Genomic DNA, 14,751 nt, shown 5'->3' with positions numbered 1-14,751 from the left:
TACTCGCACAAGTGCCACGGCCTCTTCACAGAGCTAGGATGTCACGTTTGTTGGCCACATGGTTTGAGAGCAACTCAGTCCCATTCCAGTGAGCACAGGAACAAAACTTTCTACAGTGCGGTATGGAGCGACGCAGCCGCGGTGCTCACAGAAGCGATACAACCACTGTGTAGTCAGCCGATCAGTGGGGGGATCCCAAGCAGCAGATCCCCACTGATCTGATGTTGATCACCTATATTAACGTTGGAAAACCCCTTTAAGGATCATTATCAGTTATCAGTAATGTCTGTTTCATGATAAAATAATTAAAAATGTAAGGCAATTCCAGAACATATTTTCTTGTTTCTACATTGTGCTGGTTCTCTGGTATTCCACTTTGAAATTAATGAATAAATTAACATGGGTGTTACCATTCTCCTTGACAAAGAGGTGTGTCCGTACATAGTCAGCTCTGGACAATATGATAGTGTGTTTAGACCCCACGTCCTCCAACTGGTAACACCCAGATGGCAATTTACTCATTAATTACTTGGATGAATAACAGAGCAACAGCACAGTGCAGAGTTATAAGAAGAGGTGCTCCAGAAGTGTTATATTATGGAGAGTACAAGTACCGTATTTCCCCGAAAATAAGACACTATCTTATATAAACTTTTATTTTTGGGGGGTGTCTAATAATACTCAACTACCGCCGGTGTTCCGTCCTCGTGCTAGCCTTCGTCACTGTTGCAGGCTGCTGCGTCCTCCTTCAAGCCGAAAGAGCAGTTCTTCTTGGAACTGAGTACCCCGCCTCCAGAAAGCTAATGCTCTCATTGGCTGATGTGGCACTCAATTAACCAATCACAGCCATTCAATGATGTCATTGAATGGCTGTGATTGGTTAATCTAGTGCCGGCTTTCATTGGCTGACGCGGAGCTGGATTAAGCTAGGGCTTATTTTCAGGAGAGGTCTTATATTTCAAGTCTCACCAGAAAATCAGGGTAGGTCTTATTATCAGGGAAACACGGTATTCACAAATACATACAGGAGATTTACAATATGTAACAAGTCCTCTTTACTCCCTAATGACGCTGTTTCCCCCCCCCCCCTTTCGTTTTTGGTTTCTTCAACCGCACACTGATACAATCATAACTCTTTTATTTATACATCAATGTAGCTGTCTGGGGCTTTTTTTTTTTTTTAACAGGGTAAGTTGTATTCTCCAATTGTACTATTTATTGTACTATAAAGTGTAGTGAAATGGGAAAAAAACAATTCCTTAGGGAGTTCTTGTTTTTATAACGTACACACTGCAGCAAAACTGACATGATAACTGTATTCTATGGGTCAGTACGATTACATTGATAGCAAATATTTTAAACTTTGTGCTGTAAAACTTAAAAAATGTAAATATATATACACACACACACACACACACACGTTTTCCATGGGGGATAAATAATGCATTATTTTGATCTTCAGCTGTACCCAATATGCTTTTTTTATTATAAATACAGGAAAGGGGTTTAATTTATTCTTTTTTAACTTTTAGTACCCTTATTTTATTTATTTTTACAACAAAACATTTTTTTCCACTTATTTTTTATTAACTTTTTTTTGTCTTCATAGGGAACTTGAAATTGTGACAGTTTGATAGCTTATACCATAAACTGGAATAATTTAGTACTGCAGTATATGGCATTTCTGCTGGCTTTCTATTAGGGAAGGCCACAGGGGTATTATTGTATCTTGACGCCACCAGGAACTCCTGGTGGAGCCAAGATTGACAGGGGTTACGCCCCCGGAACGTGATTTGCTGCACATGTGCTCTGCATGTATGTCCTGGAAGGCCACTAAAGGATTGCCAGCTGCAGATCAGAAGCACGAACTGCCGCACCATTAGCAGGGGTGAGCCTATCATCACAGAGACGGCGGCCACAACGCTGCTGACAGCCGTGACTCAGCAGACCGAAGTGGCGGCCGCCCGTCTCTCCCGTCAGTGGACCACATGCTCGGGCAGTGGCAAGATAGTAAGCGGGGGAGCGCCTGTCAGGGAGCACAGAGTCTTGCCCGGTTGGCAGGATGCAACACTGAGGCGCCGGCTGGTCTGCTCAGAGTTATCGCTGCAGCGTCTGCATTGATTACTGGCTGCCCTGCTGCCTTTGGCTGATGGTTATTTTGTTTCTTTGGCTCACATTATTAGATCTTAATGCTGTCATGCTACAGCTCATAATGTAAGCCTAACAAGAGAAGTACCCGTCAGCCAAAGGCAGCAGGGAAGTCAATAATCAATTCACACACTACAGCTAGGACCTTCCAGCCTTGATCCTATTGGGAGCTAGGGGTGCGAGAGGGGCGTTCCTCCTGTCAAACCCCTACCTTACAGTGGCGTCAAGGTACAATAATACTGGCCACAGGTCCCCCCTTTCGGTAAAAATGCATGGCAGCTCAAGATCCTGGGCTGCCATGACAACCAATAGGCACTTTGTGATCTCATCACGAGGGGCCCATTTGGGATCTCCAAACTTTGATTAGGGCATTTAGTGGGTAAGTGCTGATCGCGGCTGTTGTAGACAGGTGTCAGCTGTCAGGCAGCTTACACCAGCTGTGTATTGAGCGACTCCCAGGCCCGTTCATACAAACTGCGCTGCCGCAGGGTGTACTTGTACAAGATGAGCTGGTCTCCATTCTACAGAGCACAGAATAATAGTTTGGTAAAAAACCTCAGTGAATGTAGTCTGGTATGCCTTGTAGCCCGTTCTCATAGCGTGTTATGGCTTTCTTACAGACTGTTATGCATTTTTTTAGTCCTGAGACAAGAAAGTCGTCTTTCCCAAAACATTCCGCTCTCATTATGCAATTGTTAAAATTACCACCACAAATTATGAGAATTATTATGAGAACTGCTAATATTGCTTCACAACGAAGTATTTTACACTTAACCCTATAATATCCAGTGATATTTCACTAGTGTACGTCACTTTAAGCAATGCACCTCGGTGCCGAGTGATTTAACCCTATGCATATTAAAATGTCTGAAATACCCAATATACATAACAAATACTGAGCCTCTGGTCTCCTTCGTGCGCCAAATTATTTTCTTTTTACAGATGAGTGAACCAGTAGTTTGACAGATAATACTGTAACAACAAGCACTGAATTAACCCTTTGCAATCCAGTGTCTGACGTCTAAAGACATTATGATTTAAGGCTGTACAGCTCCGATGTTGCAAGACGCCTGTTGGGGTTCTCTTACTGTATATTGCCATCCTCTCTGCTGCTTGAGCCTATCCAACGTGTCACCTCATGCAGTACTGGCTTTAGCCAGCATATATTGCTGTTGTATAACAGCAGGAAAAGAGTAAGCCCCCTAGGAAAACCAGGATACAAATTGGATTGGAAAGGGTTAAGGGACTTTCACATGGGTCCACAATCACATTATTCCCAATCACTGCCCACTGTAAAGGTACCTAGTCGCTGACAAACGATAACATGCCAGTTTATAGTTTATTGCATGATATATGTGGATGTAATTATTGTTTATTGGCCGCACACCCCTTCATGTAGGCAAGTATACACCGCTGACAAGAACATACAGATTCACCCAAATGATCATTAGTGTGAACTGCTGGATGACGGCGGCATGTAAAACCAATGAGTGCCAATCAACATACTATATCATCAACTGTTGCTCATGGAGGGCAATAATCTACCAATGTAAAACAATCCCTATTGTTATATATCCTTATTATTCTGCAGCATAAATACTCATTAAATCCGTGACATGTGAACTGGGCTTTCATACGGTTTCAATCCTCGGTGTAATGGCTCCTGGTACACAGGATCCTGTAGTTAGCTGGTGGACTATAATCATCTTTATTTGTATAGCGCCAACATATACCGCTGCGCTTCAGAAACCAGGGAAAGCATACACAAAATGAGTTATGACATACAGTAATAAAGGAATGCGAAGCTTGAACTATAGGGGTGAGGGCCCTGCCAGCAAGAGCTTACAGACTGTAAAGAAGTATACACATAGTGGGCTATACATATATACATAAAGCTGTGCTAGTCAATCGCCAGCCATGTGAGGCACTGATAAGGTAGTAGATAGAAATAAGGGAGGAGTTGAAGGAGGTGCAGCACTGTGGAGAGCTTTATGGATGAGTTAGAATAAATTGTGCTCTATATTTGATTCAAGGACTGGCACAGGGTGGGGGCACCTGTGCAGGGACTGGCACAGGGTGGGGGCAAGAAGATAAGCCTGGCTGCTGCATTCAGGATGGATTGGAGAGGGAGGAGAGTAGGGGGAAGACCAATCAGCAGCAAGTTGCATTAATCAAGCCGAGAGTGGATAAGGGCAACAGAGTTTTAGATGTCTCCATAGTGAGGAAAGGGCAGAGTCAGGAGAGATTTTTGAGGAGCAGGTGAAGTGAGCGAGCAAGTGATTGAATATGATAAGTGAAGGAAAGGTCAGAATCAAGTAAGACGCTAAGCGAGCGAGTGTGCTGCCGAGAAGTAATAGTTGTACAGCAGACGGAGGATGGAAATAATAGGTTTAGATCAGTCAGTAGATGGCAGAAACACGAGAGGTTTTAGACAGAAGATATAGTGTCAGAGAAAGCTGCACGGACGGCTTACAGCTTCCATTGTACCCTTAGGGCTTATGTACACAGGCGTATTCTTAGTACAACTGTACAAGGGACTGGACTCATGTAGCACACCGACCCATAATGGCCAATTAGGCTACTTACACATCCTATTTTTCACACAGCTGTAGAAGGCCGGGCCCCATAACTGATATGACTGGACCGCATGCTGTCGGCGATGCGTTCGATTCCAGTACATTTACCTGGCTTGGAGTGAAGTAACCTCTCGAGTGTGTTGCATCTTTAAACACCCATTAGAACTGTAAAACTTTTCGGAACTTTGTCAGCAGTGACCCGTCACTCTTGGAGCAAGGTGCAGGGTCCGGCAGCTTTCTATCCGGGGTACCTGGTGATAACTAGCCTCTCCTCCTTTTATTCCGTGCCTCTTACGGGGATTCCTAGATGCTGTCCCACCTCCTACACAGGGGCTACACGCACGCTGTTTACCCACTCCACTTTTTATCTCCTTTCATGACCTCCTACGTGACCTTCTGTGTATTGTATGAACGGGACTTTAATGTGGTTCAAAGCATGCAAAATTGTATTTTGGCGAAGTCTGTGCCAGAAATCTTGCCAAAAAAAAAACGCTGAACTTCATTACCAGATGCATTTTGCATCAAGGTTCCAACAGTCCAGAATCTACAGAATCAGCATGATGCCGGACAATCTCTCTGGATTATCAAGAAAGAATATACTATAGCAAAATAACCACACCGATACATTATCATAGAGAAATTACACCATTCAATAAGCACATGGCGATAACCTTACCTGGCACCACCGACATCGACGCCAACCATTAGTTGACCATTTAAGGACAGGACCTCATCCCGCAGCTTTATCCTTCCACTCTTGGCGGCTGGACTCTGCTTTTTTAAATCCGTGATCCATATACATCCAACATCGAGCACCGGACCATTTTGCACTTTTCTTTTTTTACTTCCTCTCCTCTTTTCACCACAGTGTCCAAATATGGGAATATTTCCAAAATTCAGACCGACGAGCAAGTCATCTTCTCCATCCCTGGTGAGGTAAGCAGTACAGATCTCCATGTCTAAGGTACTCTGGTACCTACCAGAGGTCGCCTCCTCCAAGTTGAAGTTTAGCTGTATGTATTCCTTGAGTTTCTGGATGGCGGCCATGTACACGCTTTTCTCTGGTCCTCCATCTTTTGTCTGGAGGTTGTCCTGCAGCCATTGTTGTAGAAGGGTCAGATGAAACACGGCATTCTCCTGAGTGATCGGCATTGTGGAACGCCAAGAATTCTAGCATCCTGGGAAATAGAAGAGCGGCATAGCCACCAGTCGTTTCTTCAGGACTGAAGTAAGGAACATGAGACGGAACATTCCGAACCTCCTTATGTAACATCACATTCTGACATTTGATAAAACTCAACGAAGCCAGGGAAAGTTAGACAACTCCAGAGAAGCATTCACGTCATAGAAAGAAGAGGCAGAAGGAGAGAAAGTTCCAAATGTGAAGAAAAAGGTTCCAGTGTCAGAATCCAAAAGTACTAAACAATCCAATGTCCTACAAAATATAATAGACAGACTTATAAATGCCATCATACTGTACATACACATTTTATAGACAAAAGCTATGGTTAACCAAAATGTCTCATTTCCTTATTTGATGTTTTGCACAGAGTTGCTGGGATACATTTAGTCTGAAACCACAAGCGATGGATGTCAGGGAGCAAATTATGGCCATAAGAGCTGCCACGTGTGGAGAAATGCAAGGTTAGTGTTTAAGGGTGATATTATGAAACAGTAGTATGTGCAAGCACTATGTTGTAGTGTAGCGTTAAGCCCATGTTAAAGGGGTATTCATACCTTAAGGTAACTTAACATGGGGCGATTATCGCCCGAAATATCACTGGAAACAGCAAATTTGGGCGATAATAGTCCCAGCCGTCAACAGAGTGAGAAATATCTGAGTCACTTGGTCTTTAGCTAAAATCAAGTGACTATTGGGCCATGTAAACAGGAGCATTCACACATGCAGCATCTTCTTTTCCAGAATTGTATCTAGAGTTGAGCGAACGTACTCTACCGAGCTTGATGCTAATTTGAGTATTAGCATACTCGATGGTGCGCGCTACTTGAGCGAGCATCACGCCGTGTTGGACCCCGCCACAGTTTTTTGCCCCTCCCCGCTGTGACGTGACTCAGTCAATGGGGCTCGTTACTCGAGTAGAGCTCTCAAATTTCACAAAAAGCTTGACTCGAATAACGAGGACCCGAGCAGTTGGGTGCTCGCTCATCTCTAATTGTAACCCAAGAGAAGCACCAAGGAACAAATCAGCATTAGGAGCAATCCAAAAGCAAACCCCATCCAGTAGATGGCTCATTTGGAGAAATTGCATATGAAGCTGGCCATGAACAACTCATGGGATGCCCAGCCTTTAACATGTGATTAGTAAGGCTTATATACATGATTACCACCCCATAGGAATACATTTAACCAATGTGAGTATACACTGTTCTTAAGATAGAGCCAGATGATATGGCTGGCCGCATGACCAAACTACACCCATCCCAGGTGATCCATGATTGCCCGATTTTCATTAGTGGCTTTTTAGCTCCATGCTCTCCAGGCAGAGGTCACCTTGAGGGTGCTTTGTCCCTTAACCGATCCCGCTTGGCTCCAAGACTCTGCCCACCTGGGCTGCCAACAGCCGCACAATCTTGCCAATCTTATCAGCAAGATCACGCTTCCATTGGCAGCTGGGTGGACTCTCAGCTGGTCACCTTACCTGTTACATGGGAATACACCGTAAAGTCTATAGCAAACTACTGAGAGGTCTACATACATGGCCTTTTTGTTTAGGAGTTTCTGCTCATGGTTTCCCTTAAAATACAGCATGCTGTGAGAATGCATGTTTTAAATGTTCCAAATTGCTACTAACAATGCTTGTGAAAAACACTTTGAAAAAAATTATGAAAAATGCTGTAAACTCATGATACTGTTTCAAGACGTGAAAGAAAGCAAAAAAATTATGGTAAAAAAATCCTTAGACGGGTATTTGCATTGCTTTTTTAGCTCCAAAAGGCTGCTGCCAGACATTTTTACTTTAACCATGAGAATTCCCCCTGAACTACTATAAGGTGTGAATAGCTGAAGAGAGATTGTACTTGTATTGTAATTACTATCTCTGAACTCATTTGCACTCCCTGCAATAAGGCCTCTTTCACATTGCTTTCTGGGAGTCCAGCGTTTAATCGGTCCTGCCACCAAACTGCTTGCTTTAAATAAGAAAAATTTAAAAAAAAGACATGAAAAACCCATGAAATTTTTGGTGTCTTTATAAAACCACTGAAAATTGTATTTCTCTTAAAAGGACTGTATAAGAACTGTTTGAGTCAAGCATTAATGCTACATACACTACCGTTCAAAAGTTTGGGGTCACGTTGAAATGTCCTTATTTTTGAAGGAAAAGCACTGAACTTTTCAATGAAGATAACTTTAAACTAGTCCTAACTTTAAATAAATGCACTCTATACATTGCTAATGTGGTAAATTACTATTCTAGCTGCAAATATCTGTTTTTTTTGTGCAATATCTACAAAGGTGAATAGAGGCCCATTTCCAGCAACTATCACTCCAGTGTTCTAATGGTACAATGTGTTTGCTCATTGGCTCAGAAGGCTAATTGATGATTAGAAAACCCTTGTGCAATCATGTTCACACATCTGAAAACAGTCTAGCTCGTTACAGAAGCTACAAAACTGACCTTCCTGTGAGCAGATTGAGTTTCTGGAGCATCACATTTGTGGGGTCAATTAAACGCTCAAAATGGCCAGAAAAAGAGAACTGTCATCTGAAACTCGACAGTCTATTCTTGTTCTTAGAAATGAAGGCTATTCCATGCGAGAAATTGCTAAGAAATTGAAGATTTCCTACAACGGTGTGTACTACTCCCTTCAGAGGACAGCACAAACAGGCTCTAACCAGAGTAGAAAAAGAAGTGGGAGGCCGCGTTGCACAACTAAGCAAGAAGATAAGCACATTAGAGTCTCTAGTTTGAGAAACAGACGCCTCACAGGTACCCAACTGGCATCTTCATTAAATAGTACCCGCAAAACACCAGTGTCAACATCTACAGTGAAGAGGCGGCTGCGGGATTTTGGGCTTCAGGGCAGAGTGGCAAAGAAACAGCCATATCTGAGACTGGCCAATAAAAGAAAAAGATTAAGATGGGCAAAAGAACACAGACATTGGACAGAGGAAGACTGGAAAAAAGTGTTGTGGACGGATGAATCCAAGTTTGAGGTGTTTGGATCTCAAAGAAGAACGTTTATGAGACGCAGAACAAATGAAAAGATGCTGGAAGAATGCCTGACGCCATCTGTTAAGCATGGTGGAGGTAATGTGATGGTCTGGGGTTGCTTTGGTGCTGGTAAGGTGGGAGATTTGTACAGGGTAAAAGGGATTCTGAATAAGGAAGGCTATCACTCCATTTTGCAACGCCATGCCATACCCAGTGGACAGCGCTTGATTGGAACCAATTTCATCCTACAACAGGACAATGACCCTAAACACACCTCCAAATTGTGCAAGAACTATTTACAGCAGAAGCAGGCAGCTGGTATTCTATCGGTAATGGAGTGGCCAGCGCAGTCACCAGATCTGAACCCCATTGAGCTGTTGTGGGAGCAGCTTGACCGTATGGTACGCCAGAAGTGCCCATCCAACCAATCCAACTTGTGGGAGATGCTTCTAGAAGCGTGGGGTGCAATTTCACAAGCTTACCTCAACAAATTAACAGCTAGAATGTCAAAGGTGTGCAATGCTGTAATTGCTGCAAAAGGAGGATTCTTTGACGAAAGCAAAGTTTGATGTAAAAACAATGTTATTTCAAATACAAATCATTATTTCTAACCTTGTCAATGTCTTGACTCTATTTTCTATTCATTTCACAATGCATGGTGGTGAATAAGTGTGACTTTTCATGGAAAACACAAAATTGTTTGGGTGACCCCAAACTTTTGAACGGTAGTGTACATTTAAGAATTTTTGCCAATTTTTAAATTTAATTTTCGATGTCATGATCTGTATTTAAATCCTGAAATAGTGCAGTTTTCACTCTGACCACTCTGAAGCAAAAACTTCTCAGCCATCATCTCATTATCACAAGCATAATAACAATGAAAGGGAACACCTATATATACCACATTATCTACTATTCAATGTGTCAGCTCACAGAGTAGGACTAGAACATTTTCCCAAAAGAGTCATGAGGCTGCTGTAAAGTATCTCTTTAAATTCTGTTAACTGCAGGTCAGGAAAGATGGTAGCCCCATACAATAGAATAAAAAAAAATCTACATAAAATATAATCAGAACAGAATAAAAATAATCTGCAAATCACAAAATAAAAGAGATTAGAAAAATCTAGTTTTAATAAAAATAAAAAAATAAATAAAAAAAATATATATATATTTCCTTTAAAGAAAACTCATGAATGTGATGACCTTTATGGAAAATGTGATATAAAAAATATTTGGTTGCATTACTGCATAATCCGTTTTGTTCTTGTTCTATCACTTTTACGTCTATATTCTGTTTAAATGAAGATAAAATCTAGATATTTGAAGCATCTCTCTCACAAGACTGCGGCCTTCATGTAACTTCATCTATGACCCCAAAATCTACCTTGTTATTTTACAGTCATTTCATTTGGAGAAACTGCTTGTCCGTAACCAGGGAAAGTATGAGTTGCAATTACCTTACCCACATGGTCATTTACTGGCAGTCACAGTTTGTCTGATGGGAAAAATGTCTACCGTCCAGTTCAGATCGAGCTTCAGAGATGCAGTTGAACAAACACCGGATAGATTGTTGTTAAAGACGGGTCAAGAAAACACTGCGAAATGGCAAGGTGTTTCTAAAAAATAGGGTACCCTTTATGCTGTGCGGTCCCTAACATAGTATGTAAGGCTGAAAAATAACATATGCCTATCCAGTTCAGCCTATTACCCCCCAATGTTGATCCAGAGGAAGCTTAAAAAAAACAAAAAAAAACTGCGGTAGAAGCCAATTTTCCTCATTTTAGGGGGAAAAAAATTCCATCCTCACACCAGTCTGGCAATCTGAATAATCCCCAAATTACTGAACCTTCTGAAGTAATTAGTGACTATAACATATGATATTGTATCACTCAAGAAAGGCGCCCAGGCTCCCCTTGAACTTTCCCCATAGAAGATATTGTGTACATGAATGTAATCTGCATCTATGTATTCATATAACACAGAGATAAAAAACAACGCCCAACAAACTTTTTCATGGCCGTCTAAATTTAAAAATGGTAAGGATCAGCAAACTGCTCGTTAGGGTGCCATATTCTGTCTGCAACAGCAAAACCAGCAATTTCCTGCTACACCACAATGTACTCCTATCATGCACTTGGAGACACAGCCATGTCTTGTTTTTGTTTTTACATCTCCACTTTAAAAAAAAACTCTCTTTCGCAAAAATCTTGCAAAAAAACATTGTTTTTTGCAAGATTTTTCAATGGAATCATTAAATGTCCATAAGGGCTTAGTCACACAAGCATATAATCGGCTGGCATTTTCACAGCTAGACGATATACGTTACCATCTGATGCACAGGCTCGGCGTATATGCCTTTGGGCAAGGGAAGAGAGCTTAGCTCTGCTAAACTGTCTCCCTCTCGCCGGATCACCTCCTCTCTCCTCCCCTCCAGCTGTTTGTAATGGAAGGGGGCGGGATGTGGCAGAGCTAAGCCCCCCCCCCCTGTCCACAGCAAGCAATGGGAGAAGGTGGGGCTAAGCTTAGCTTAGCTCCCCCCACCCCCTCCCATTGCAAACAGCTGCTAAACTCCCTCCCACCTCCCTTCTCCAGCCGCTGTCATTGGCTCCCATAGGAGTCTAGGGCAGTGGCCGTAGTCCGGTCAGAAAGATAGTTCCAGGGCTATCTTTCCTCCCCGACGTAAAAGCGCTTGGCTGGGAGCTTTTACGCCACAGGAAGACGCTAGTGTGATCTGATGCATTGGAATCCAATGCATAATATGGTATCATATATCGCCCGGCCGTGAAAACGCCGGTCACTATACGCTCGTGTGAATAAGCCCTTATAATGTAATGAAAATTTCTTAACAAATGTTTAAGGGACATGAAAGTCAAGAAATAACTTAATAGCACCACATTTGAGGTGGGAGGGGGTCTTGTTTCTGTTGCCATAAATTTCTGAGCCCCTGTGTGAAGGCTTGTTTTTTTGCAAAGGACCTGCAGGTTTTATTGACTTTTAATAAGTTGATTTTTTTTCTCGGAGCGGGGTGAGGAAAGTGCAATTCTGTCATTGTGTATTTCTTTGCTGATGCGGGATAAATAATGTATTATTGTATTACATCATGCTTTTACGGACATGTGATACCAAATGTGTTTAGTTCATTTTGCTTTGATTTTGTATGTTAAGAATGCGAAATGGGAGTGTTCAAGCACATATTCTTCATTGTTTAACCACTTAAGTACCAGAGATTTATCACTTTATTTTCATTTTTTCGCCTCCACCTTCCCTGAGCCATAACTTTTAAATGTTTCTATTGACGCACCCGTATGAGGGCGTTGCTTGCGGGGCGAGTTAAATTTTTTTTTAATGGTACCATTTATTCAGTGTACCATTTGATGTATGGGAAAACTTTTGAACATTTTTAAGTTGGGGGAATGGAAGAAAATGCTCCATTACAGTGTTCACAGTGCCGTAAAATGAAATATGAACTTTCTATGGTTTAGTACAATTACGGCAATACCAAACTGAAATAGTTTTTTAATTTTTCAAATGCAAATAATTTTTGTTTATAGAGAAAAGGGGGGAAAAAAAACTTGTTTTCCATTGCCATATTCTCTAACCCGTGACCTTTTTAAAAAAAAAAAAAAAAAATAAAATAAAATTGTCGACTGGGCTGTGTGAGGGCTCGTTTTTTGCGAAATTAGCTGTAGTTTTTATTATCACCTTTTGGGGGAGCATACATCTTTTTGATCACGAGACAGGAAAAAAAAAGAAGAAAAAAAAAACATATATTATATTATTAATTAGTTCTGGCATTCAGTCTTTCTTTATGGCCCTCGACTTGTGGATTAAGTATTGTGATATTTTAATAGTTCAGGCTTTATATACATAGCGATACAAAATACATGTGTTTTTTTCATTGTTAAAATTTTTTATAGGAAAATTGGGGAAAAGGGGTCATTTTCAAACTTTTATTTTTTGGTAACTTTTATTTAGTATCCACAGGGGACTAATAACTTGTGCTATAAACAGCAATCTTAAGCATGGCAGTACACTGGTGTTTTTGACGCTGGCTTTAAAGCCTTGTCTCGGGCAGAGTTTGATAGACATCTATGTGCGACAGCCCTGGGATTCTTCAGTAAACCCTGGGCTGCCGTGCTAGACCACTGGCACCCTCCATTTGTGCTAAAGGGGGTACAGATTGGGTGTGGAAAGGGGGTCGCCATTCCATTAACCATGGCAAAACAGTTATTACATTATTGTATATATTAAGCCCCATTTACACCATTTACACTGAAAGATGATCGCTCAAACAATAGTTTGAGTGACAGTTTTAAGTGATAGTCTTTGCATAGTCTATAATAGCTAATTAGCTACTAAAGAGCTATGCAGGCAGAGCGGGACACCACTGTGATCACTACGAGAACAATACAGCTGTTTTGCATAAGCCCGTCTCCTGCTGGTAGTACACAAGCTGAAACAATCTTATCAGCGCTGCCGACTGTGATAACAGCCTGCACCGCTGATAAGAGTTCATCACTCAGTTCTAGAAAACTAGAATTGAGTAAGGAACGAATCGTGCATGACAACTGCACGATGTCTGTGCATTTAAACACAACAGGTATCGCTCAAAAGATGGCTTTGAGCACATTTTGAGTGATAATAGTGGTGTCTAAATGGGCCTTAGTATCAGCTCTATTATATATAATGCTCACTGGCTATCTTCTAGATTTCATAGCAATTTTAGGTGGTGGTCTCAAAAGATGCCTCACTGTATAAACACAGGGTTCACCATTTAAATATATAATGGACATAGCTGACCTCCTCCCTTGCCCTGCACAATGACCACTGCACATTCACAGAGCATGCCTACAACACTCTCCCATAGTAGTTAATAGATTATTTTTGACCAAAGTTTCTTAGACCCAGTGCCTGCTGTATCTCTAAACCGCTGTCTACAGCTCAAAGTGGAGGTTGAGGCAAGATGGTTGCCCCCCATTATTATGTATGGAAAATAGAAAAAAAATGTAAAAAAAAAACAAAACAAATTTTCCAATCATGAAACACATAACAAAATTGTGGAGATTTACCAGGCTAGAAAAGCCAGAATTCTGGTTCAATTTGTGCTATAGAAAAAAATTGGCTTACATGCCTTGTACAACATTTATTATGTATTTTAGGCACTTTATGCACCTTGTGACAAAAAGGGGCATGGTTTATCAGAAAAGCCGCATGGCTTGACGGAACAGGGATGTGACTTCAATTTGACACCAGGTGGTACTATTTAAAGTTGCACTAAGTGTACCATCCAGCATGAGTCCGTGTGATAAACCTGGGCACTTTCGGACTGCCTGGTCTGAGCTTACAGTGTAATACAGGATCAGTGGATCTGCGCAATATGTATAAGTACATTAGATTAATCAGTACAAAGAATTTAAGGCAATACGTCCTCTGGTCAGTGTGGTGGGTTGAATACATTTTTCAGCCACGTCCCTTGTGAAGCCCAAAAAAACTTTTTTCCCCCCAGAACCCTCCTCCCTTTCCTGTTCCACCGAAGTCTCCAATTATATGGAGGCCAACACTAGTCTTACGTCAAAAGGTCAGTCTCCATCGCTCAATGCAAATCACAAGTGACTGGAGAATGACCATTTCACGGTGGGCGATCTGAGAGAGAATTAAAAGAAAGGCCGGGTGCGCAATATGTAGGCATATTCGATACATTTTGCTGGTAGATCATGCAAACCACAAGTTAATATTTTATCGTCGGACAACATCTTTACCGCTAGTCAGCCAGGTCAGAGGATTAAAATGAGTTTTGGCTGGAGAAAAATGAGTATTAATCCTTCAGAGGTTATGATGTTGTTTAGCAGTGA

At 41.6% G+C, this 14,751-nt stretch overlaps 1 protein-coding gene across 2 annotated transcripts in view; it reads right to left on the bottom strand.

Annotated features, from left to right (window-relative positions):
- Positions 1 to 14,751, bottom strand: part of PDZD2 (PDZ domain containing 2) — a 326,060-nt gene that overhangs the window by 246,717 nt on the left and 64,592 nt on the right. For both annotated transcript variants that reach the window (XM_066602486.1, XM_066602487.1), the window contains exon 2: positions 5,401 to 6,159. In XM_066602486.1, the coding sequence (XP_066458583.1) occupies positions 5,401 to 5,876 (476 nt within the window). In that variant the 5' untranslated portion in view covers positions 5,877 to 6,159. The remainder of the gene's footprint in view (positions 1 to 5,400; positions 6,160 to 14,751) is intronic.

Source organism: Eleutherodactylus coqui, chromosome 5, assembly GCF_035609145.1.
Source record: "Eleutherodactylus coqui strain aEleCoq1 chromosome 5, aEleCoq1.hap1, whole genome shotgun sequence".
Taxonomy (NCBI): domain Eukaryota; kingdom Metazoa; phylum Chordata; class Amphibia; order Anura; family Eleutherodactylidae; genus Eleutherodactylus; species Eleutherodactylus coqui.
Note: the sequence above shows the minus strand (reverse complement) of the source record. Positions and strands in the feature narration are given on the sequence as shown.